Raw genomic sequence first — 26793 nt, forward strand, 5'->3', positions numbered from 1 at the left:
GAGGGGGCTTAGTGTGTTTTTCATTGAAAATTACTTTCTGTTGCTTTAAAGAGGCTAAGAAGGTTTAATTTTGTCATTCTGATACTGCTCACTGATTTGTGCAAATTGATTTAGTTTTCAGATGTTTTGCATAGACCCTACCAGACATTCTACTACCAGACATCATTTTAGTTGCTAGGTGACACTCATTTTCTTTACTAACTTTTCCTTGGGTTTGAATCTAAAATTATTTCCATTCAGTTCTATTAACCATAAATAAATCTGGAGATTAATCTGTGCTATAAACTCTTAAATTAATTAGACAATACAGTTATCTAGAGTGCTGCATGTTTTTGCAATTATGTTTCAGGGAACAGTGGAATCTATTGCAATGAAGAAGCCAAAGGAGAGAACTCAACTGTTTGAACAAATCAGTAATTCATGGGAATATGCTGAAGACTATGAAACAAAAAAGAAAAAAATGCAGCAAGCAGAAGAGGATGCCCAGTTTAATTATAACAAGAAGAAAAGTATTGCAGCAGAACGCAAACAAGCAAAGATAGAGAAAGAGGAGGTAGAATCATAGGATCATAACATGCAAAAAAAGAAGTAACTTTGAGTTATGAGCTCGGATTTTGCATCTTTTATGAGCTTAAATACAGGCTTTCTTAAAAACCAAACCTCTGGTTTTTTTCCTCTAGTATTTTATAAAATGTAATAACTTAGTATAATTTTAAAGAATAGAGGAATACATTTATGTACAATCTTAATAAATGGAACGGTGGATTTGCCAGTATAATTAAGTATTGACTTAAATGTTTGAGTTCTATGCTTAGCACACATTATTGAAATTACAGGTACTGGTACGGTATATTACATCACTTGGGACTTGAAATTAGACTGCTAATGATTAAAAATCCGTTTTATGAACCATAAATAAAATTGTATTGTTGGCAGGCAGAGCATTACCAGGAGCTTCTCAAGGAATTGTATGAAGAAAGGGTGCAGATGCAGCTTTTCCAGCTTTATCACAATGAAACCAACATTGACTTTCTGAAAAAAAGTTTGGATGAGAAGAATATGGAGACTAGGAGCAAGAAAAAGTCTCTTTCTGAAGCAGAGGATGCATTTAGAGCCAAGAAAAAAGTGCTTGGTGTGCTAAACAGAGACCAGCAGCACATTGAAAGAGACATAAAGTATGCTTTCCAATCACATTCTCTGATAGTTGAGATAAAGCATAGTTGCACAGGGATTTGCTTGGCAGGGTGCATTTCCTGTTAGAGCAGTTGGGTGATACGATATCCCAGTGTTAGGGAAGTCAGTTAGTAGGAGTTTACTGAAGTAATATCTAGACAGTGATTTTATTTCCATCACCATGCCCAGGTTGTCAGTAATTTTGTTAAAGACATTTGCTGTTATATATTTTTAGAAGATTATGCTGCTTAAAATTCTATTGTCAGTGCATAGTTTAAAAAAAAATCTTCTGTGGGTATCTGACCTTGCAGTTGACAAGTCGATGGCATGTGTGGTTGGGGAGGGAGTGGTTCTTTTTTTGCTGTGGCTGTGGTGTTTTGGGTGGTTTTTGGCAGTTTGTTGGTTGGGGTGGGGTTTTTTTGCTGTTCTGAGTTTGGTTGTTTGGGTTTTATAGGGATCTGGAAGCATTGATTATTCAGCAGAAATCCCTCTACGTAAAAGCAAAGGAAAACACATTGTACCAAATCAAGAAAGCAGAAATGTCTAAAAAATCTCTAAGGGACAAGGAGAAATCCTGTGATAAAGAAAAGCAAAACATAAAAGAACTAGAGATAGAATTGAATGATACTGAGAAGGCATGGAGAGCATTTGAGAAGAAAGCCGAAGAGGAGATGCTGCAGAGAGCAGCAGATATTGAGCTGGAAGAAAGTCAGGTGAATTGGGAGGCCAAAAAATACTGTTTACTAGTGAAGTAAAGTTCCTCCCACTGATGATGGAGGAACCATTGTTTACACCTGTCATTTCTAATGATCATTTTGCTGTTGAGCTCAAAAGCTGTAACTTTTATTTAGAAATTGGTTCTTTGGATGAAGAGAAGTGACAATGCAGCCTCTTGGGGGGAGTGGGCTGCCTCCGTTCTGGGAGAGGTGGGGGGGGGGGAATCTCACAGAAGTTCCAAATGTAGAAGATTTGTAGTAAGCAAATCCAAGTTGCATAGATGTTTAAATATTCACCTTTGTGAGACTGCAAATGGTAAACATCTCTCCCAGGGTGTGAAGTACATCTTCTAAGCAATGTGAGGAGATACCGTACTGGAGGAAGCAGTAAGTCTTCAGTGAAGAAGTTGAGAATATTTTGATGAGAACTTTGGAAGGGATGTACACAGGGACTGTCATCTGTGGTTGAGGACTACAGGGATTGTGGGATCTCTTTAATTATTATTTTTTCCGCTTCATGGAAGTCCACATTGTACATTGTGGAAGGGTAGAACAGAAAACATCAGTAGGATCTTGAGGTGAGATGGTAATTTTTGTGAAATGGCATGTTAGCTTAGGTACAGAAATATGTCTTCAATTAGGAAAAAGCAAAAGACAACAAAAATGCAAACAAGACTTGGTAGTATGCATGCCATCTGCTGAGGAAGCTCACTTGTGAGCTATTTTAGGTTATTTTAGAAGGAAAGGACTACATCACTTGATACTAAATTTGTATTTGAGGCAGCTATCTTTGCAACCATATGGCCAGAAATACTTTTAAAATTAAATGCTAGTTGCTTTTCTTCACTGTCTCTTCCTTAATATAATTTCTGATCCCTCAATGGAGAAGCTGCAGGGTTGTCTCTTGGTTTGTGAGTCTTCCTACTTAGCATTGGTCAGTTTTTTACTGTGTTTTTTTTAAATGTTTACTTTTCAAAAATTATTTGATAACATGAAAATGCTGTAATTATAAAGACCACAACTTGCACTGTTTTGAGGCTGTGAAAAAACTTTACTGTTAACCTCGACTGCAAAGTACTGTCAACTTTATAAACTTTCATGAAAAATATGTCATTGGAAGTGTAAAACAAGACTCTAGAACTATTAAGTATAAGCTTTGGGTTGAATCTTTCTCCAATAAAATAAAGCTTCTTATAATGCAATTAGTATCTTAGGTCTGGAGAATTGGGTGATTTTCATAATCTTAATTTTGACTAAGTAGGCAATTAGTTATCGAGGCTGTAACAATGTGAGTTCCCACTTTCAGGGGAGTGAATGTATTTTGGTTTGCTTTTTTCCAGCTGGAACGCTATAAAGAGCTAAAGGAAATTGCAAGAAAGAAAGTAGCTACACTAACCCAGCAGCTAGAAAAACTTCGTTGGGAGGAGAAAGCAGATCAAGAAAGGCTGAAACTTAATTGGAGGAAGAAAAAAGAAGTTGAGGTATTTGTATCATGCTAGAACTATAATTTAAGGAGAAAAATGTATCCCTGCCCCTCCTTCTGGTATTAATGTCAGCATGAATCTGTTAAATGCTTTGTCATAAGCAGATCCTCAGCAGAGGAGATGTATTGAAAGTGTTAGTTTAGTTTTCATGTTACACCAGGTTTAGCAAAGTGGCTTCTAAATCTGTTCAAAAAATGGATGTGTGGGCCCACACTGATGATTTGGTTTTGAAAGCTGTGGCTCTAATGTTTTACAGTTACTCAGAACTTATGCTTAACTGTAATAGTTTCTGGTTTTCTAAGTGTAGTTCTTCTTTCTGATGTTCTACCACTGGTGTATGATATTCACACTTGAGAATTTTATTTTGGTCAAAGCTACCTTCCTGCTGAAATGCTCTTAAGGTCAGTTGTGTGGATGAGTGTGGTGTTGGAAAAATTCTCCTTGGTGTCTGCTTTTCTGTTTCACTTCAGAGGCAGGATATTTGCTGCGAATGCAGATGACTACTGTCATTTGTTTCTGTTCATTATTGCAGATCTAAATGTAACAATAAAATGCTTACATTTTTCACTATGACTTAGTCACCATGTTGTGGTTTAGAAAAAATATTTCCTAATTGTTTGACTTTGCATGATGCTTCTGATAAAAGTAGAATGGATAGAAGCTCAGCTGGTAATTTGTCTTTGAAACCTTGCCCTACTAGGTGGTTTTCTGCCTTCCTCCCCCTCCAAACTATACTAACCTCACAGCTTTGTCACCTGCTAAGAACTTAGAGACCCAGTATGCATTTCTTCACTGACTTATGGAGTCAAGGTTTGGAGGAGACTCCTTATGTTCAGAACGCTTTAAAGTCCATCATATGAGACTTTACCAGTTCTAGAGTTCCTAACACCTCTCTTATACATGTGAACTTGCTTAAATGGAGAAGTCTGTATTTTTCTATGAGGATGTAAAGTCACTTTTACTAGAGGTGCACAGTGTTAGGATGGGAGACAACAGGCACAACCTGGAATGCAGGGAATTCAGAATAGCTATTAGGTAAACTATTTCATCTCCAGGACAGTCAAACATTGAAGCGAGTGTGCAGTGAGGTTGTGGACTCTCCATCCTCAAAAGGTTACAAGGATTTCAGAAGTTAAATTCAGTCTTAATAATAGATAAAGTTAACAATATTTCTCCCCCTTTCATTTGCTTCATTTATTCTTACTCAATTTGAATTGAATATTTAATTGAAAATACTGTTTTCACTGTTGGTTTGGTTTTTAGTACATTGCTTTTGTGTCAGATTGGAAATTCTGTCAACTTTTTGTGTGTCCTTATGAAAACTATTAATCCCAGGCCAAGGAAAGCACCTTTTTTGTTGCTGTTTTAACACCTATAATTTACTAGCACTGTGTTTAAGGTCACTTTCTTTGATGGTGGTGTGATTCTATGATTCCTTGTGCTGAAGAGGCTTTCTCTGAACTGTAGCTAAATGTGAAAAATCCGGTAATGGCCTTCATAAAATAATTTTCCTTTATTTTTCATGGTGCAATTTGCATGTGCTTTTGAAATACCAGACAGGGAGATAAGATGTAGCCATACTTGTTTGGAATTAAGAGCTTCATATTGTGCTGTAAATCTGTTGTTTTCACCTGGTTTGTTTTTAATACGTTCTATTTGTGATTGCATAGGAAAACATAAAACAGACTGTGGAACAGATAGAAGAGTATAAAAACCGGATAGAGAAGTTGGAAGAATATGTCAAGATGTGCACGTACGGTCAAAAAATTAAAAGCTTACTGGATTTCTTATGTATTCTTTATTTTAAAGTTAATGAAGGAGGTTTCTAATCCTTTCAAATTCTTTTCTTTCAAATTCTAGTAAGAACTAGATTCTAATTAATAGTTTAGTTACTGTCAGAATAAAGTAGGAAGTATGATGACTCATCCACATGTTTGAAACCACTTTCATCATTACTTCTGATTTATTGTAGGTGTGAAAATTATGTCACTACAGGTAGGGTCAATTAGTGTACAAATTCTGAGTGGCAGAACAGGGCATTTGTGCTGCTCTAGGACCCAATTACATTGGGTGTTAGGACAGCTCAATTCTTTTTTCCTAGTATTTGGCTCATACCTGATTTTTACTCTTTGTGAAGTGAGGTGTATAAACCCTTTGTTGAACAACCTGAATTAACTCTGACATTAGCCTGTGTTTTGTTTTTTGTGCAGGAGATCAGAGTGGGGGATCTCCATAGATTTTTTTTTTTTTTTTCCTCCTTATCTCTTCCTGTCCCCCTGTGGTGTGTTTTGGCTTAATTCTGTCTGTGTATTGAACTAAGTTCTGCCATGGACAGGTAGCAGCAGACCCCTTGTGATTTAGTGTGATGCAAAATGGCTTTAATTAAGGAGTTGTAGAGTGTGGTAAAGCATTAGTGACTTTGGTGAGAGTGTAAAGGGAGTCATAACTTTGCATGAGTATTCTCCATCCTAAATTTACAATATTAGACATTTTCTTGATGGAGGATAAAACAATATTGTTGTGTGTTACACAGGCAAAAACTGACTTCAATTTTGAATCCTCAGAAACAGCTTAGAGCATAGAATGCAATTGGTGTAAGAAGTAGCTCCTTATAGCTAATCCAAATGTTTAATAATTTTCATAGCTGGTGATGACAAAATTAATTTTATAAGCTAAAAGCTTGTAAAAATGAAATAGTAAATTGCTTTCCTACTTTTGCTTCTCTTCGAAGTGAATCGTTAGCAGAGAAGAAACAGCAAGAGGAAGTCCTAACTAAGGAAATCGAAAATGCAGCAACGCGAATGGCTGAAGTGAATGAAGAATTGAACAAAATAGGTGGGGAACTGCAGAATGCCAAGATGGATTACCATGAGGGAAGGCGCCAGCAAATGAAAGCTGAGATCCTGGAGAGTCTCAAAAGACTATATCCGGATTCTGTGGTAATCGAATGGCCTCATTTAAATGCTTTACTTTAGAATCAAGATGTAGTAATTCTGCCTTAGAGTAAGCAGCTAGAGTAAATTGACTGTCTCTAATATTATTTTAAACTTTATGGTTGCTTGAGTGTACTTGGAATACTATTACTGACGGCATATACTGTCATTAGTTTTCACAGTTTTCGGAACTAGAGAGATTGTTGTTTGAATCAAAGCATTAATTTTGATTTCTGGTGTGATTTTTGTAGCATTCACATTATTTTTTTTCCATTTTTGGTTTGGTTTTCTTCTGTCATCAAATACATTTTTGACTGGCTTATTTTGAACAAATGAATGGGTAGCAGTGAGACCATTTATTCCAGAAATAATACTTCTTCCAAAGGAAAATTTTGATTAGGTACATGAGATTTTTGTGTTTCCAAGTGGTCTTTCTTTGCTTATCAGTTACTGTATTTATTACTTAAGAGTAATTGAAGCTTTTTGTGTATTGATTCTGAACTGTCAGCAGACATTGATTGTTCTATGAAGCTGATTTACACCTTTTTTAAAGATTTGCTCCAATACTGGGAGCCATTCCAAATAAGAACTTTTAAAATAATCTAATCAATTAAATAGTTGGTCTCTGAACATGTCTTACTATAAACAGTCCTTTTTGATTTACATGGTCGGTTGAGATGTACAAGCTGGGAATCTTTTTTTATATAATGTTCAGAAGGTGACAGACACACACCCCTCTACTTCCTAGTGCTGCTATAAGAACATAAAAACTAAAATGGTTTTGGTTGCTGTTTGCCTCTTAATTTTTTATGAAACCTCAGAATCAGTCTGGTGTCTGATCCTGTTGTTTTCTTAAGAGATTAAGAGCTTTGCTTTACAGCTGTTCTCCAGCATGCTTTCATCCATGCTAACAAGGTGTTTCAAAAAAAAAATCACGAAGGTGATTGTTATATTTCTCTTTTGCTCACTCTTTGCATTGTACCCCTCTTTGAAAAGTGCATCAGGCTGGTGATAACCCTGCTGGCTTAGGGGAGAGCAGGTGTTTGTGATGTTCTCCGTTTAGCTTCAGGAGCTGCAAACAGAAAAGTAGTTACATGTGATCTCCTAGCACTTGAAAACTAGATAAGTCAAATTGGTTACAAAATGATCCTCTTAGAGAAAGTCATTATGACATGTGTTTGTTACCCTTGTTCCTCCAATAGTTTTCACAACACCAGCACATGAGGTAACAGAGTTGCTTCTGAGCTGTTACTTAGATGCTGGTGTACTAATTGCACATTTCTGAACACAATCCATATTAAAGTCTCAGGATGGAAGGGTCACGCATGGCACACTTTGTCTTCTGGTAGTCCTCTAAGTACTTGGGCGGAACTGGAGGAAACCTTGGTGTTGGCCTGCTGGATTTCAAAGGCAAAAAGTATCATACTGCTTCTAAATGTTTAGTTTCTACATGTTTTAAAGCTTCTGTTCTTCTAAAACATTCTTTTATTGGTTGGTGAACATGCCAGGTTCTGGAGGGGCCGTGCAGCAATATGATTCCTGCTGTATGAGCGATGTGTGCGTTTTCACAGATTTGTCTGATCAACAAAGCAAATTTTGCAGCTGAGTTTTACAATTCAGCTTTCAAAATGGCATTCCTACGTTGGGAGTCTTAATTGGCAAGATTACTGTTGTTACAGATTCAGTTTGGCCATCAATACTTGTTTTCACAGAAATCTGGCATTCCGTCTGGACTTAAATGCCTGCATCTGAAAGTATAATAGAATCTCTATAATTTTGCATGTCTGGAATATGTGGCTGAGCTGCAGAGAGAAACATCCAAGTAAATGACACTGTGTGAGGAAACTAGGAAGCTAAATAAAGAGCTTTGTGGTGTTGGGTGTTATTTCAGAAAAGGGAAAACATTTGTCTAGAGAAGGGTAGGAAAGTAGGTCATAGCAAGGCTGTGATATTTATCTACTGAAAATTATCCCTATCATACCATTCGTGAGTTAATACTGTGGATGACCTGTCGCGTACAACTCTTACCAGCAGTCGTCCTTTACACATTTGTTCAAATTTGATAAGAATGAGAATTTAGATATGCAGGAGGGGAACTGTAGCTATGTGTCAGCAAGCAGAGAAATTGTGCTTGCATGCATTCACAGGTTATAAAGTTGAGAAAGTGCGTGAGTAGTTTTAATCACTCAGGGAAAGCTCAACTCTACAGATACAGAAGTGGAACAAAAGATCTTTAGGGAGCATGCACAGGAAAGACATGATTAGTTTTATCTCAGGAGTTTTATTTGAATATATGGCAAAACAGGCTGAGTTATTTGGACTGTGCAGTACAAGAAAAGCTGCTAAGGTGATATATCTTTTTTGAATTGAAACTGGAATAGTGTCTCTTGCTACCATTTTCCAGTTAACAGTTCTGTTTCTTTAAGACCTTATTGTCATTCAAAGATCTTGATATGTGTTTTCAAAGATCTTGATATGTGTTAGATACTTTCTCATCAAAAAAGATGCTTAGCTATCTTTCCTGCTGTCACTCTGTCATACTTCTAGAAGTGTATGCTAGAGAGTCTGAGTACAGTGATGTATCTCAGTGTTTTAAGCTTAGGGAAAAAATTGAAATCCCTTCAGATTTTGAAGGCATACTTTGCAATTTTGTTTGATATCTGCTGCGATTTCCTTTTTTTTTTCTCTTATGTACAGCTGGTTGGTAGGTAGGTAACACTTCTGCCTCTTACTATTTCAGTATCATGCATGGAGAAATGTTATTTGATATCTAAAGTAACATTTGATATCTAAAGTAACATTAATTTTTTTATTTGTATTTTTGTCTTCAGTTTGGAAGATTGCTCGACCTGTGTCATCCCATTCATAAAAAATACCAGCTTGCTGTTACCAAAGTGTTCAGCAAATACATGACTGCTATTGTTGTTGCCACTGAAAAAACAGCAAAAGATTGCATTCGGTTCCTAAAACAAGAACGAGCTGAACCTGAAACTTTTCTTGCTTTGGATTACCTTGATGTAAGTACATTTTTCTTTTCTTCCTGTCACCAGTAAGTTTAAAACACTTGAAAATCTTGATATTGGCTTATTTAAACTAAGATAGGCTTAAGTGTTAAGGCAGAGGTGAACTTCATGAGGTTCCTGTCAGCCTGTTTCTCCAACCTTCTGAGGTCCCTCTGGATGGCAGCACAACCATCTGGTATATCAAGCCGTTTTGCTGTTTTGCCTCATCAGCAAGCTTGCTAAGGGCATGCTCTGCCCCAACATGCAGATAATTATTAAAGATATTAAACAGGATAGGTCCCAGTATTGACATGGCTAGCCACTGAACTCCAACTGGACTTTGTGCAACCAGTTACCAGTCTGTGGACGTGGCTGTTCAGCCAGTTTTCAGTCCACACCATGTTTGTTCATCCACCCCCTGTTTCATCAGCTTCTCTATGAGGATCTTGTGTGAGACAGTGTTGAAATACTTAGTGAAGTCTTTAGACAATATCCACTGCTCTCCTGAGAATGGGATGCTGCTTTTAGCTGTTTGTGGAAAGTCTCATCCACTTGTTTGTCCTGGTCAGGTGGCCTGTAGCAGAAATCCACTACAATGCTCCTTTACGGGTTATTTCTGTGGTCTTTACCCATGAGCTCTCAGTTGGATGGTCCTTCCTTGTGTGTTCTGGCTGTGGTTTCACATACAGGGCAGGTATACCTCATCTTCCTAGCCTGTTCTTCCTGAAGAGCTTCTGTCCCTCCATTGCAACACTCTGGCTGTGGGAGCCATCCCGCCATGTCTCCATGTTCCCAAGAAGATTTTAGCCTTGCAACTGCATATGGATCTTGTTTATTCCCCGTGTGCATGCATTAGTGTACTTGCATTTCACATGCAGTGAGATAGGTTATACAGATCTACGGACTGCAGTATACACAGAGAACAAACACCAGATCTGTTCCTAGTTTTGTAGCGACTAATCCCCTGTTCTGTTGATTTGTATGTCCTGTCCCAAGACTACTCAGATTTGGACATGCTTTGCTATTATGACATGGATTCTAAATGACCCTTATTTGTTTTGTAGGTTAAACCCATCAATGAAAAATTGAGAGAGATAAAAGGAGCTAAACTGTTGGTGGATGTTGTACAAACTCCATTTCCTCTACTGAAAAAAGTGATTCAGTTTGTGAGTGGGAATGGCCTGGTCTGTGAAACGGTTAAAGACGCAAAACAAATAGCGTTTGATGGACCAGTAAGGTTGAAAGTAAGCAGATTAATTTTGGTGCCTGTGTTTTTCATCACTGTTATATATTTGATGCCATTTAAATAATTCTTCTATAAACATCCCATGAAGTATTACAGATAAACACAGAATGGTACTACACTGTGTATTTCCCACGCAAATAAGCCCACAGATATTTCATATGGTTGTGTTTTCCTTTGTATAATAGTATATTTACATCCTTTCCTGGGGAAAGGAAGCAAATTAGAGCATAATTAGTGTCTGAATATGTTTCTTGCTATGGTCCTCTTGAAGAGGAGGAAGGAGGGAGGGATATAATTTAAATTAAGCCTAATTTAAAAATACAGACTTCATCTTGCTGGTTTTCTATGAAGAAATGCTTTCAAAAATCCTTCAAAATGTCTGACAGAATTTCTTAGTTGTAGATTGTGTTGAGAACTGGAATCAGTTCTTCCTGCATCTCTTCCTGCAATTTGTTCTTCTTGCGTGTATCTATTGCTGTCATAGGCTGTAAAGCCCTTTTGTCCACTTACTAAATCTTTTAAAATCTTGATTAAAACTGCTTTAAGTTGAGGTTGAGTGTGAAATCATGTTTAATTGGAATCCAGGTAAATCACAAAAACGCCCACATTCTTTACTAAAATTGATGCTTCCTGTTGACTATCTTTATTCTATTATCATGTTGCTTGGTTTGCTGTACTGAGACAGACATAGCCACAGTGTATAGACAAATGTCTCATCATAACTTCATAAAAACAAGAAAATTTTATGCAATTTTGCCTCCTTTTCTGATTGGCTGCAATAATATTAAAATGTGACTAGTGTCAAGAAACAATAGACAACTCTGTGACTTCATGTAACATTTTGGAAGGTTTGGAATAGGAGAAAATATTGGAGCCCACTAAAACATGTTTGTCACTTGTTTAACTACTGTATCTTGGTGTGCTAGTTTGAGATACTATGGCTGGTTTGTGTTCAGATTTACTTGGCTTGGGTTTTTTTTGTTTGTTTTCTTCTAGACAGTGGCTCTTGATGGAACTTTATTTTTGAAGTCTGGAGTGATTTCTGGAGGATCAAGTGATCTAAGATTTAAAGCTAGATGTTGGGATGAGAAGGAAATTAATAAAATGAAAGAAAGAAGAGATAGCTTGATTAACGAGTTAAAGGTAGGTCTCTTGAAAAGTACTTGACCCTAAAAGGGATATGTGAATAAAAGTTGTAGGTAACTTAATTTCGGTACTGGAGGAGGATTTTTTAAAAAGGTGATTTTTCAAAACTTCCAGAAGATGCAGACAGGACATAATAGCTGTTTGTCCTCTTCTAGTTAATCAACTGTGAGCCTCTGTCCTTAGCCAGGAGGGGTGACTCACACACCACAGAGGTGGGGAACCAGGACAGTACTTTTTATACAGCTTCCTTCAAGGAAGAAGAGCTGTTCTTTAAAGTACCTGAAGACTTCCAATGAAGAAGATAATACATTCTGTCAATGTGAAAATATTTGCATGGACCAAAACCTGTCAGTGGAAAATGATTTGTCATACTTCCAGTATAGAAGTAGATAGAGTAGGAATCTAGGGGTTTGCAGGCATGTTGCTCTTGAGAAAGATACCTGTTATAAGATGAACATTGAATGTGACCAGTACTATCAGTATTTACCTTGACTGGGATCTGTGTCAGTGAGGCTTTACGTACTATATGAATCAGAAAAATGAGTGACTTACTTGGAAGTCCTCTGTTTAAACTGCTTTTTTTCTCCCATTGCAATATGTTTCTAGGATTTAATGAAGATCAGACGTAAGGAGACTGACTTAAAGCAGGTGCATGCTCAGTGCCACGGAACTCAGATGCGACTTAAATATTCACAGATGGAATTAGAGGTTATCAAAAAGAAACATCTTGCTAATCTCTACACGGTATAGTACAAAGCCTTTCTTTCCATGGCTAATAATTTAATTTTTTAATCCAAGGTGCAGATGAAGTAAATACTACTTCCTTACATAGTGTTTTATGTTTTTAATTCAGTTTGCTTTACATGCAGCAGTTATGCTTGAGGAATTAATAATAAACGTAATTACTCTATAACCTTGTTTTTTATAGTTACATGAAGCATTTTCTGTTTTAGATTTTAGATTTGAATTTCTGGTATGATAGGTTTATAATTTAATAACCTTCAGAAGTCTGAGTCAAAATGCACTTGAAATGATGGTTGCCATGTAATTTGCTTTGCTGCTTACTATAAGTGTGATCATTGCATGCAAATCAGCAATAATAGTGAGTAAATGGCATAGTAGTGGCTAAGTGAGAAGAAAATATTTAATTAGAAAATACAGTTCATTTGGAACAGAACTGTCTAATTTTTTACCTTTCTATTAAGGAAAAATCAAAACTGCAAAGTGAACTGGTAAACATTGAGTCTCAGCATGAGATGTTGAATGAAGGATTAGCACGTAGAAAAGAAAAAATACAAGAACTTCAGAAAAAAATTAATGAGGTAATGCATTTGTTGTAATCATACATAACAGCTTGTGCCATTGCACTAAAGAAATTTCTGTTCCTGCTCACTTTTAGACCTTGGACACCTGTAAACTACTTTGTAAGCAAGGGTTCTAAGTCATTCCAGCAATCTTCTCAGATTCTTTGCCTTTCTTAGCAAGGTATATGTGAAGAGAAATGCACCTGGATGTTAGTATATACATACATTATGTAGTTTTTGATACCTGGTTAAACAAGCCTGCACACCAAAAAAGTATAAACAGTACTAGGTTTTGACTCGCAAAGTTCTCTTAAAACTTTGCATGGTCCAATGGGTTTCCTTCTAAATGCTGTAGGCAGTTGTATCTTTGTGCAGTCCTGCCGTGTGCACAGTGCCTATTTGCCTGCTTAAATTTTTCATTAGAACTTTAGGGCTGTTTTTGTCTGAAACTTTTTGATAGTATATACTGTATAATTAAGAAATGAAAGACTCTGTGACAGGCTGTAATGGAACATAGCAGTTAATATTTATAGATTGCTTGGAAGGACTAAAATGAAGATCTGAGCTACATCAAGAAACTTGGTACCTGATTAGTGTCTTGTGTACTGTTCAGCTTTCTCTTCCTGAGTTGTCTGGGAACTGCAGAAACAGGGAAGCTGGTTAAACTATTGTGACTCTTTGGACTGGCCAAGTGCTGTCTGTAGGAGCTTAGATGAGAGTTAGCTTTTGCAGATCATATGCCTTGTACCTGGCACTTGCACTGAAAATGTAACTTGAAAATGTGAAGTACAGATTACTTCTCAGTAGTTCAGTTTGCTTCCTTAAAGTACCTTGAAAATCCAGCCTGTAGTGCAGTGTGATTGTGTAAATGTTTTACTTCTGTGAGTGCCAAAATAACATAAACACTTTTTTGTTCCATTTCTCTTTATTCAAAGGCTGAAGATGCTGTTTTCAAGGAGTTCTGTGAAGAAATTGGTATAGAAAATATTCGTGTGTATGAACAAGAATATGTGAGACAGCAAGAGGAGATTGATAAGAGAAGGTGGTATTTATAATTGAAATGTAAAAAAGTGGTTTGTGTTAGATTGGGTATGCTGGTAAATGAGTAACCACCACAAGAAATATGACAAAAAGGGAGAAGACTGTAAAAGGTTATGTTATCACTGCAAAGATCTGTTAGCACTGCTGCCTATGGTTTGGGTTTATTGGAGAGTTACAGTCAGTGACATTTTTCTACGAACTTGAAAAGAGTGTATTTTACCTCCAAAAGTGCTGGTGTAGAAAAACAGTTTTCTAAAATTCACACTGAAAAATGACTCCATTTTTGAGGATGACCTGAAGGGCTCAGTCATGTATCAAAAATCTTAGAGGAGAATTGGTCGTAAGGTGCAGTAATTTAGTATAGGAACATACTATTAAGGAAAATCAGATCTTGATTTTCTCAGATATTTCCCTCAAAACAGGCACAAGTCACAGGACCACACATTTGTATCTTAAAGAATGAGAATGTTAAAAGGAACTGTCTGTATATAGGTGTTTTCAGGCAGGTGACTGTTTGTGTACTTGCTAATGTTACTTGCAGGAGATAACAGCTTTTCTATGTGACGAGTGTAAGGGCTACCACTGAACATCACTTTCTTCTCAGCTGTCTCCTCATCTGCTGAGAGGCTCTTTGACTGGTTTTCAGAATCGTCCAAATGTTACATTTTAGCCTGGGGCTGCAGTGAGTTAGTAGTGCAGCACATTGAGCTGCATTTAAAGCAATTGCTGGCTGACAGGGTTTAATCAGTTCTTATAAATAAATTAAGTCTGCTGAAGGGTATGAAACCAGTCATAGAAGAGTGAAAAGGGGAGCTTTTTGCATGGTCTTATGCTGCACAGCATATACAGCCTTGGCCTTGCTTGTGCCCTAATTTGCCATCATCAGTCCTGTGAGCTTGTGCTATGGGCCCTTCTTACCCAAGTGTAAAGAGCCTGTAGCTGGTGGTGTGCCAACCCTTTTGCCTGAACAAGAGATGCAGCACTAGTAGTAAGTCATTTGGGAAGCGGAGAGGCAGACAGCAACAGCTGAGAAGAGACCTTTCTGTAAAAAGCCACTTTGTTTTACTGTAGTCCTTTCTCAGGAAGCAGCTTCTGCCATTGTACCCATTTAAACAACTACAGGTCTCAACTGAGAAATGATACACAAGGCCAAGTAGGGCTTTAAAAGCTCCTGGTCTTGTGCTTCTTAATTGCTGTCTCCCAGCAGAGAGGGGTCCCTTGTAATACTCGGATAAACGTACTTGCCAGCTGACAGGGAGCCTTGTGGAGGTAGAGCAGGGAGTACAGGCATTGGGTAATATACAGCATCAGTGTTGCTTTTGCCCAGATCAGGTCTGTATTGTTTACAGGTATATTGTTCACACTGAGGTACTTGGAACTTTTACTGTTCCTTTCTGCATAAAATGTGACCACAGCAATATCTTTGTACTGTGTTTTTGGAACTATCATCCCTGTACTTCTGTAACTTCCAGTATATCCACAGAATGCAGCGTAGTGGAATCTATGATCCTAATGTATGCAAATTTTTGTGTTTGTGTAGAATGCTATCTAAATAGTCAAAACCAAAATGTATCTTGTAATAACATAAAATCATAGCTGCTAACCTGCTTTGTAAGCATTGGTTTGAAATACTGTGCTTTGACTAGACTGGAGTTTGAAAACCAGAAGACGCAACTAAGCGTCCAGCTGGAATATGTTCGTGACCATCTACAAAAATTAACAAACACAGTCAGCAAGCTGAGGGAGACAGCTGATAAAGATGAAGCTGAGATTGCCAGGCTAAAGAAGGTAACTCTGAAATTATGTATTTATATCTATCTATATATCTTTGGGACTGAGAGGAAAGAATGCATTCAGTTGCAGTTTGAATAAACGTAGTTGATGCTGTTGAGTAATTCTTTTGGGGCTTAATTCAGTTTTGACTTTGCAAATGTTTAAAAACCCCAGTTGCATATTGTCATTTTAACCTTGGGATAACCTGAGGTACTTAGTAAGCTTATTTTTAATACTTGATAAAAATAAAATTGTATGTAGTGTTACATTGTGTTGACATCAAGAGGTGGCATGTGACTACATATAAAACTAGTAACATATGGCTGAGATTCTTTGAGGATTTTCTGGTGCTTTGTATCTTTAAGGTGCTTCACAGTCACTAATAGACTTAAAATGATTGTAGGAAAACTAATTTAGATTAATTTTTTTTTAGTTGAAATAATATGTATGGATTGTTCTTTTATAGTTGTCTTAATTAAGAAGCAACTTTTTGTTGTGTTAATGTTGCTTGTTAAATAAACTGCATGTGGTACACTGGGAAATAAAGGGAAAAGAGAAATGTAATAGTGCTTTGAATAAATAAACAAAAATGAAATCTAAGACTGCCCAAAAATAGGCAAAAAAAACCCTGCATGCATCATTTGAACTATTTTTGTTTAGCATTAGAAGACATGTTTCTGGTACTGTAGGAAAAACAATCGACCCTTGCTCAGTCACGCATAAAAAACATGTCTTAACTTCACGTCTGTGTGCATAATTCTTCTGAATTAGGACTGAGTAAATTCAGGCATTTTTGTCCTGGAGAAGGATTGCCTTGTGTTCAGTTCTGCAGGCACTTACTTTGGATGCTGCAACAGCAGTAGGTCTTGATTAAGTTGCCATAATATTAGTCTCCTAAGAACCATGTCTTCGTACACATAGCATTTGGTTTACTATATTCTAGAACCTTGTATCTAGCAAGTTAACAGTGGTATGGGTTATGTAGGGGAAGACTTCTGGATTCTCTGTAGCTTACCTCAGGATTTATCTTTGAAGAAGGATACTTTTAAAGGATTTCAGGTTAATTTAGGTGTTGCTAAATATGTTGTAGATACACAGTAGATGGGATCCTTCTTGCAGGAGTAAGGGAATAATTGAAGAAAAGAGAGTAGTCTGCAGATCCTGGGTATTTTAAAATCCCTGCCTTGTTTGATAGCTTTATACTTTGGTACAGTCACAAATCTGGAGCTGGCTGTGCCTCTGTATGCAAAACAAGAGGGTCTTCCTAACTGTAAAGCTGTTTTCCCAGTGCTTCTTGGATTTTGAGCTGTAACATAAAGTAATTATAACAGATTTAAAATCTTGACTCTTTCTGTATAGTAAACGTTCTGTATAAAGGTTTTTGGTGACAAGTTAAAAATGTAAATGTTCCTATGCAGGATGAGGAGAAGCTTCTAAAAAAAGTGAATGAAATGGTGGAGGAGCAGCAACATGCAAAGGCTAGATTAAGTGTCCATAAATCTGAGGTTACAAAAACCCAAAATGAAGTTGAAGAGTTCAGAAAGATGTTGCTAACTCTAAATAGGTAATTACCACTGTACTCCTGGGAAAATTACTAATATGGCAACATTTAAAAGAATTTAAGTGCTCATATGCTTGAATTTCTCTTGTTCTTTTTTCTTGTGAAGATACATTGGATACAAGGTAACTCACATTTGCAGTATGCAGTAGTTAATTGGTTTTTTTCTAATTCAGTATGTAGTTCCCAAAAGTTAAGTGGACCAGACTATTTACGATAACATTTCCCTCTCTGCCTAGTATTAGGTCTCATGATGATGTCTGACAAATATGGAGTTGTTTCTAGCAAGTTATCTGTTAGCTTACAGCTTGGTAGGGGAGGAACATATTAAGTTTGCTGGTAGGTTTTTTGGGGAGTTTTGAGTTGTACAGTTCATTCAATTAATTAAAATTTTTTGTGATTTCAGTGTTCTTGTTTTTTCCAGGCCTTTCAGGTGTTGGATACCTTAAACTAATATTAATTTTAGGTCGCTGTTTTGTCCTTTCTGTTAAGTCAGATGGTTTGGGGACAGCTTATACTTAAGTTTTATTCTGCTTGTTTATTACTGATATATTTAATAACTCTTAATAAGGAGTCTTCTTTATGTTTAAAAAAAAAAACCCAAACAAAACCCCCCTAACAACTAAATGGCATAGTATGGCTAGGTAAACTTGTGGAATTCTATAAAAACTTGTATGTTATATGCCTAGTAAATGGTTTTATAGCATGTATTTTTAATAATCTAAGACTGTTCTATTTCTGCCTTGTTTGGCAGCTTCATACTATCAGAGGAATTTGTTGCAAAGCATCAAGGTGTATTTCAAGTAATGATAAAAGATACTGGATTAAAATTAAAAGGATTTGATCTCCATATGTGTTCAGCGAGCTGAACAGAGCAGAGTTTAGTTGTGGTTAGGAGGGGTGGGTATTAGCAAGCGCTGTATATAGTGTGAACTTGCAATATGTTGAATCTTTGTCTGTTGTCTGCCTTCAGCATTTACCTTGTGGTAGAGTTAAGAGTCAGTACAGAATAGCAGAGTGTTAGCTTTTGTGCTAGAGTAGTGTGTGGTTCCCTGCTCCCTCTTGAATAATTTGGGAGAATCAAGGGGATGGAGGAAGCTAAGTACTGTTATCTTCTATGCTTAATGATTATAGAGGGTAAAGCTCTCTTGTACTCGGTAACTGGTTTTTGTTCTGTACAGCTGTGGGTGTGACTGGCAGTGGTGCTGCTGCTCTTTAATAGTTCTGTGCCTTCTCTGCATGTAGGGAAGCTGCACAATTACAAAGGGAAGGTACAGCTCTAGAAACCTCTCTGGAAGAGAAAAGATTAAGACGACATAACATGCTTCTTGAATGCAAGGTGCAGGACTTGAAAATAAAGCTCCTGTCCGGATCACTGGATGACATCAGTGAAGTAGAGGTACTTAAAATGTTTACAGAATATGGAGGACCAATTATTTAGTCATGAATTTAAAGATACTTACTTTTTCTTTATGGAACTGTTTGTCTTAACGTAGTGATGTTAAAATAAATAGATAATTTTCACATGATCGGACCTCATCCACTGAAGAGAAGGATTTTGTTTACTTTGGAGATAGAAGTGGTGTTTGCCAGTATTTTTGCTTGTGCTTGAAATGGATTCCCGTGAAATACACACAGTCATTGTGGTGCATCAAAATTGGTATGGAGTATTCTGGATGCATGTGTGTGAGAGGACACACAGGTCAATTCAGAACTCTACATGGCATGTACATTGGTTGACATTATAATTGGCTAATCATCCATAATATAAATGCTGGCTAAAATCTTCAGTTTGTCTTCAGTAGAGGTAGGTACAGAAATGAGGGATAGGCTAGAATAGAAATAGTTCTGCTACCAGAGGATTGACTCTCATGATTTTTCTCAGTCTTCCCTCTTTTTCCAGTATATCTTTCGCAGGGAGAAATGGTACTTTCTCCACTGTTACAAAAGAAAAGAGGTGTGGGTTCTGAAGGACTTGTAACATCTGTGAACTCGGAAGGCATCCTGAACCCATTGCTTAGAGAAGTACATTTGTTGGAGGGGTGGATATGAATCAGTGGGTCAGAAGACAAAATGAAGTCAGTGAGACTTTATGAGAGCATGTAGGCACCTCCGCTCACTCTTTGAGTAAGGAAGGGAGGAAACCAAGGAGGAGGGCAGTAGGAATAGCAACTTTGATTCCTAATTAAGACCACTGAGACCAGTAAGATTGGGTTCTAGGAAAGACTGGTGGTAGGAAAGGGACCGGTAACAACGTGCAGAACATCTTTTATCTAAGAGAAAGTAGCTGTTTAAAATCCAGGTGTACAATGCCAAGAACATAAGGTGCTTATGTTGTACAGAACTGATGCTACTTATTTCTTCTGAGGCCAACCAAGTGGAAGAAGTGCCTTGACGTACACACTTCAGACCCTTTCCTTGAAAATGGAATGCCTTACCATATGAATCTTTTCCAATCAGGAGACTTAGAGTATGCACATTGTTTTGAATATATTACAAATTAATTACTGCTGCTTTTTTAGCTTCAAACTGAAGTTAGAATGTGTTTCCACCTTCGTAAAGAAGGTGCTTTTTTTTTTTAATTGGACTCATTCAATATTAGCCAACTGTTAACTCCATTTTGGCTATGGGAGGAGCAATGGAATAAAATTACCATATATTATGTTACTACTGTCTCTTCATTTTATTTCCTTTTAATGTCTTAGTTAAGACATGTTTTAATAGTTTAAATGTTACTTCTGAAATGGAATGTTCTCTGTATTTATAGCTAGGAACTGAAACAGAAGACACTGGGACTACATCAAGTATCTATGAAAGGGAGGGAGCAATTCAGATAGACTACAGCAGCCTAGAAGAATACCTGAAGGTAATCTTTCGGTTTGAAACTTACAGAATGAGTTTTTAATTTTTATTTAATATACCCTATTGTTTGAAATTATTTATTCTTCCCCTAGTTTTAAAATGAAACTTACTGCTGTTAAGCTTAAGCATGTGTGTTTTGGTTATGCAGTCATACATAGCACTACTGTGTGGGATTTTATCATAGAGTGGTTTGGATTGGAAGGTGATTTTAAAGCCCATCCAGTTCCAACCCCCTGCTATGGGGAGGGACACCCTCTACTAGACCAGGCTGCCCAAAGCCCCATCCAGCCTGGCCTTGAACACTGCCAGGGAGGGGGCAGCCACAGCTTCTCTGGGCAGCCTGTGCCAGGGCTTCACTGCCCTCATAGGGAAGAATTTCTTCCTTACATGCAATCTAAATCAACCCTCTTTCAGTTTAAGGGCATTGCCCTGCATCCTGTCACTGTGTATTTGCTCCCTGATAAACAGCGCCTCTCCAGCTTTCCTGTAGGCACTGGAAGGCTGCTCTAAAGTCTTTTTGGGAGCCTTCTCTTCTCCAGGCTGAACAAGCCCAACTCTCTTAGCCTGTCTTCACAGGAGTGGTGCTCTGGCCCCCTGTGATTTCTGAACAAGTAATTTTCCCATATAACTAATTTAATGCTTATTTAAACCATAAATACGGAGTGGAGAAATAGTAAATATAACTCTGATTTTTCCTTTGTCTTTTTACCTTTGCCTTCAAGTCCCAATACTATAGGTTATAACTCAAAACTCTAGAAAGCTGTGATTGTCTGCCAGGGAGGTCCCACCACTTCATAGTATTTTCAGAGACTGAGGCTTAACATATTTCATTCTGTAACACTTCATTGGGTCATATTTTCTCAGCAGTTCTTCATAATTCTTTTTTTTCTTTTTAGTAATAAGGAAAATAATTAAGTATCAGAGTCTGGGTACAGAGCAAGGGATGAATCTGCCATCATTGACTCAAGAACCTGTCTTCAGAACTTTTCTTAGCAAATCAAATAGTAAAGTCAGCTAATTCTCCTCATGTTATATTTTCACCCAGACTTCTAGGCTGAAGAGAATTTGTTGTCTGTTTTTAAAGGTCTGGTGAAACAATGCTTAGGACCTAGTTCATTTATTCTGAGAACTAAGTTAGAGGTTTTTGTTTTGTTGTGTTTCCAGTTAAAGCTATTAATGAGTGGGGTATTCTTCCAGAAACCATGAGTGCTTGCTGTATGTATTGAAATGTCTTGGCCTAAAAGCAGATTTTATTGCTCTAGTATTTTTATTTTTATTTTTCACTCTAGGAGCTAGAGTCTGATAAAGATATTGAGGATCATCTGAACCAGATGCAGAAGGAAATAAAAGCTAAAGAGAATACTTTAATGAAAGCAGCTGCTCCAAACCTGAGAGCAGTAGAGAAACTACAGATAGCTCGGGACAAGTTCCAAGAATCAATGGATGGTAATACTGAGTTGTTCTTACTAATCTCTTTCGTGGCCATAGGAGTTTTTACCCTAAATGAAATTCTTTCTGGGGTTGGTCCTGGTGCCTTCACTTCTTTCAGATACTGGGGTATTTTTTCTGCTCAAATGTTTATTCTCAGTTGTCTTTTTAATTATAAGCAAACAGTTTATTAACATATACTTTACTGTATGGAAATGCAGTTTGAATGATTGGAAAGATACTTGTTGACCAGATGACATAATGAAGTATTTTTACTTATTTTTCTAAAAATTACTGACTTATTAAAGTTTTTTACTTAAATAATTGAAGGAAAATATATATATATGTGTGTGTGTGTGTTGCCCAGAACTGAGACAGGAGTATTACTTCAAAATTATTAGTGTCCTTGAAGAGCATTGTAAACATCAACATAGTAAGAAAATGAGGGAATTCTGAGGCTGTAACAGGTAAATGCTATCCAGCTTACACAATTCTTCTCCTGAATCCTTCTGTGCATTGCTCCAGACAGATGTGGTGTAGAGTAGATTGAATACATCCCAGCTTTCCAGGTTTTGGCTCCTCAATTTGAAATCTGGAAGAAAACTCATAATATTGGTATGGTCCTTGTATGTGCATTAGACCCTTTTTCTATAGTAATTATGTTTTGACACTCGTTACAGTACACAATATGTATTTGTTCTGTGTATTTGTTCAGAAGCTTTTGGGGGAGTAATTTTGGGGTTGTTTGGGTTTGTTTCACAGCTTTTGAGACCAGCAGAAAGGAGGCCAGAATATGCAAGCAGGAATTTGAACAGGTGAAAAAAAAGAGATACGAGCTTTTCAGCCGGTGCTTTGAGCACGCCTCGGTGGCTATCGATCAGATCTACAAGAAGCTCTGCAGGAACAGCAGTGCTCAGGTGTGTTGTGTGCCTAGGTGCTTGGCTTAAAAGGCCTGCTTGAGGTTTTGTTACCTAGAATAGGAGGACTTAGTAGCTTCTAGTTTCTGAAGATAGTTTCGATCCTGAAGAAGAAAATTACACCAATGATAAAGACTTCAGAATTTTAGGTTAGAGGAGGAATAGGCAATGTGCCAAAGCAGGCTTGGCACGAGACAGCGAAATGTGAGATAAAGTACTAACCAAATTGGGAACTACTCCCTTTGGGTTAGTTTTACTCTTTGTATTTAGCAGGCATGTAAATTATTGGGATGCAAATGTGAAACACAATCAAGAATTCGATTTTAAAATAACATTGGCTTACAGACCTGGTGGTACTGGCGGTGAGTAATTAAAAATGCTTAATCATGAGTATAGATAAATCTAAAAATCATAAATCACTATTTCTGTGCTAGTGTCTTGTATGAAGATTTGAAGCTTCTTACACCCCGCTGCAATAAACATTTTAAAAAGATAGGCTTAATATATTAGCTTTTAAGAATCTTGTAGAAAAATGGTGTCACAATTGTATTCTCTTTTCTAGGGTTCTAGTATTAATGCCAACAGTAAAGAGGAAACTCCCAAATGCTTTGTTTACATCAAATTCCATGGATGGTTCAGCCTTTATGAAGGACTCAGGCTTGAACTCTTCTCTCTCTTAAACTTCAGATTTTTTTCCCTCAAAGTCAAATATTCAATGAATGCTTTAAATAACATTTAAATATATTCTTGCTGCTTTTAGGTTGGGTGGGGTAATAAGCTGGCACATACCTTCTCCCCTAGACTAAACATGAGGCAGGTCTTGAGTTTGCATCGCCCTGAAAGAACCAGTATTTTCCAGCTGCATTGCCAGAAACAAGGAGTTGGGTGCTTGCTTTCTGATCCTTTGCCTCGATTTGAGCCACAGTGATAATGTAGCCAAGAGATGGTCCTGTGTTTAGCTGGAAAACTAAAGCTGCCTACTAGGTGCTAACACAGTAGCTGAAGGAGCCCAGTCTAACTGCATTGCAGGAGGAACGATTGCTGTGTGTGCAGCTGTGGCTTTGGCTTGCCCAGGAAAGGGTTTCCTCTGTGTTTTGCCGTCAGTGGGGGTGGCCTAAGTTGCAGCTTGAAGAGATGCTTTTTAAGCAAGCTTAACAATTTTTAACATGAACATTTTGTAATAGTAAAATTAATATTTTTAATATTTAATTAATTTTAAAAAAATTAATAGCATTAAGAATGCTTTACTATCTAGTCAAAAAAAAAAAAAGAGAGGCTTGACAGGCTGAATTAGTCTGAATTACAGAGATTCTGGATTCAGAACACTTACGCACTCAGAGTATTTCATCAGCACAATTGTGTGTTAGAAGTGCATTGAATGAAACTACTGCCTAAGAAACTGTGTGTAAACAGGTATCAGTGCTGGTTTCACCACCAATTCTCTTCCGTCCTTCCATGGAGAGAGAAATGTCATTCCTTTCATATCGTGATGAGTGAGGAATATCTGTACCCTAGTAAGCTACAAGATGACTTTTACTAACAGTGTCCATACATCTCAACAATGGCTTAGAACCAGGAGTTGCACTGCAAGATACTTGACATGTTTCCTGCCTGAAGAATGTTGACAGGCATTCTCTCTTCACAGGAGAAGACGAAAATACACTTACAACCAACAAAACAAAGCATTCTATCTTACTTCCAGGGTCATTTACCACAGAAATTATTGTAAATCAAAGTACATGTAGTGCTTTGGTTTTCTTCCACTGTATCTGATCTGAGAGGAGCCATTTGAAATGCCAGTCATCGATGGAGTGTTTTTCTTTTATCTGCATCCACTTGAGCAGACAAGAATAATATATTATTCTATTGTCTCTTCTATTTAATGGGAGAAATAAACCATGTAGTAATTACCTTACCAGCTATACTTTTTAATGCTTTAGTAAAATGGCTGTCCCTTTAAAATAATGCTTTTAATTTTTGAACTGGGGAACCAGGATACAAAGTATAGAGGCCTATACAGCTTTCTCCAGCTAGAAGTTAGATTTTGTGAAGCTAACCTTTCACACAAAAAGCGTGATTTTTGGATGTATATTTTCTTCCAAACAAAAAAGAAAACTGTTTTTGAAGTCTAAAATTCTAGTAATTAAAGAAAAATAAATTAAAAGCAGCTGCATAAAAGGTGATAAGTCAGGTTTATTTAGTAGCTGAAAGTCTGTACATGACAAATATGTGGAGTCATTTCCAAAATGGTGGTGTTAATTAGCCTTCCAGCTCACGGTTCATTAACAAGTTCACTGGGAAATTTTATAGTGTTGCTCTTCAGTACAGATGAGCAGGTGTTTCCCACAAATGACGCCAAGTTCCAGTCTCAACACTAACTCAGTATTTAAACACAAAAAATACCCACTTCAGCTTTAAAAATGTCACTCTTAATAATGGAATGTGTATGTTTCCAGGCATTCCTTAGTCCTGAAAATCCTGAGGAGCCTTATCTGGAAGGCATTGGCTTTAACTGCGTGGCTCCAGGGAAACGCTTTATGCCAATGGACAGTTTGTCAGGAGGTGAAAAATCTGTGGCAGCTCTGGCTCTTGTGTTTGCTATACACAGGTAAAAGAAATCTTAGGGTATCATCCAAGTATGGGGGTGAGTGGCCTGAAGATTTACACTTCTAAACATGTTTAAAAATCTGCTGGGACAGTGTCTTAACATTTACTAAAATCCTTTCTGCTCTGCCTGTCCTTACTTTTCATACTTTTTTTTTTAATAGAGTATGTGAATCTCAAAAGTTATTAGAATGTTTATTAACATCTTTCCATCTAAGTGTGAAATACTCTTATTTTCTTTTACAGTTTCCGGCCTGCACCTTTTTTTATTTTAGATGAGATAGATGCTGCCCTGGATAATACAAACATTGATAGAGTAAGTTGGTTCATTTCACATCACCCTTTTATCAACAATATAATGGTGTCTTTTGCAGAAGGATGGCTACTTTTTATTTATTACAGGTTGTTGGGATAAAGAGATTGATTGCACTGTCTTAATTTCTTTTTTAAAATTAATGGTTGTACAAGAGGTCAAGTGAGGGGTAGGTTTAAATTCATAAATCTGTGGCTTTTTTAATGAATCTCCAAACTATGAAGTTGAGAAAGTAGGTTAGGAATGTGCAGTTATATGCTGGGTGACCACATTTAGTACCATCTGAAGGTCACTTGAGAATTGTTTGGTTGGAGTTTTTAAGGCCTTTGGTTTCTCCTACCTCTAAGAAGCAGAACAGAGTGTGTCTGCATGTTGAAAATCAAGTCATGCTATCATTGGAGTGTTGATATAACTGGCTAAGCGTTACTACATTAAAACCAGACTCAAACAATACTGATTCCACGTAGCATTGAGAGATGTGTTTTCCTGAACACAAGTTCTTTATCCATTCCTTGGAATACAGGACCATGAGGGACACCCATCGTCCAGGGTTTGGTTCTCAGTGACATGATTAGGAACACATCAAGCAATCACAAAACACCTCTGTGATCTAATCTTTTTAACTGGACACTCTCCTAGTTACCAGTCTTTTACTCAGGACCACTTGACTTGATAGTTGAAGATCACATACTCTGTTTAATTACCAGCGTTGTGGTTTCTGGCTGTTATTCTTAATTTTGGAGTCAAATGTATCATGGCTGATGACTTGGGAGTTACCTAGGCTGCCTCCAGGTTCTCCTTTACTGTCTGTCTTATCTGCTGTTACACTATTTAATGTGTAATAGCATTCCCATTAGATGGGAAATTGTATGTTGCTAGTACTCACTGGTATCCAGGCTTCATGCTTGGAATTAAGTCATTTCCTTTCCATTCTTACAGTTTAAGGATTTACTAAAGCTGTTCTCCAATAATTTATTTGCAATTATACTGTAAAATCAATGTGAATTAATGTAACTTGCTAAATGCAGTTCTTCCATTGAAAAAATTACTTCCATATCATATAGATGCAACTGTGCAGACAAAAGTATAATGAAAAATAGACTGCTTTTATTCAGCATTAAACTTGTACACTGGGATACTGCTTTATTCAGTCACTGGTTTATAACTTAATATTCCTACCTTTATTTTGTGGATCACTGGAAAAAAATGTTGCTGTCCACAGCGAACCAATACCTGTTGAAGATCTTGGTATACAGCCACTAATGACTTTTTCCTACATCTTTGCCTTATTAA

At 37.1% G+C, this 26793-nt stretch overlaps 1 protein-coding gene across 1 annotated transcript in view; it reads left to right on the forward strand.

Annotated features, from left to right (window-relative positions):
* The window catches only part of SMC1B (structural maintenance of chromosomes 1B), a gene marked incomplete at both ends in the record, with an annotated part of 34982 nt that overhangs the window by 3470 nt on the left and 4719 nt on the right, over positions 1-26793 (forward strand). The window contains 20 exons of the mRNA XM_084268310.1: positions 350-553; positions 937-1175; positions 1628-1886; positions 3230-3370; positions 5044-5126; positions 6105-6312; positions 9138-9323; positions 10373-10552; positions 11551-11697; positions 12307-12444; positions 12906-13022; positions 13940-14046; positions 15692-15833; positions 17237-17382; positions 18622-18775; positions 20144-20242; positions 21528-21684; positions 22429-22583; positions 25040-25191; positions 25434-25503. Of these exons, the coding sequence (XP_084124436.1) occupies positions 350-553; positions 937-1175; positions 1628-1886; positions 3230-3370; positions 5044-5126; positions 6105-6312; positions 9138-9323; positions 10373-10552; positions 11551-11697; positions 12307-12444; positions 12906-13022; positions 13940-14046; positions 15692-15833; positions 17237-17382; positions 18622-18775; positions 20144-20242; positions 21528-21684; positions 22429-22583; positions 25040-25191; positions 25434-25503 (3084 nt within the window). The remainder of the gene's footprint in view (positions 1-349; positions 554-936; positions 1176-1627; positions 1887-3229; positions 3371-5043; positions 5127-6104; positions 6313-9137; positions 9324-10372; positions 10553-11550; positions 11698-12306; positions 12445-12905; positions 13023-13939; positions 14047-15691; positions 15834-17236; positions 17383-18621; positions 18776-20143; positions 20243-21527; positions 21685-22428; positions 22584-25039; positions 25192-25433; positions 25504-26793) is intronic.

The sequence above is a fragment of the Gallinula chloropus genome (genome assembly GCF_964237585.1).
Source record: "Gallinula chloropus genome assembly, chromosome: 1".
Lineage (NCBI taxonomy): Eukaryota > Metazoa > Chordata > Aves > Gruiformes > Rallidae > Gallinula > Gallinula chloropus.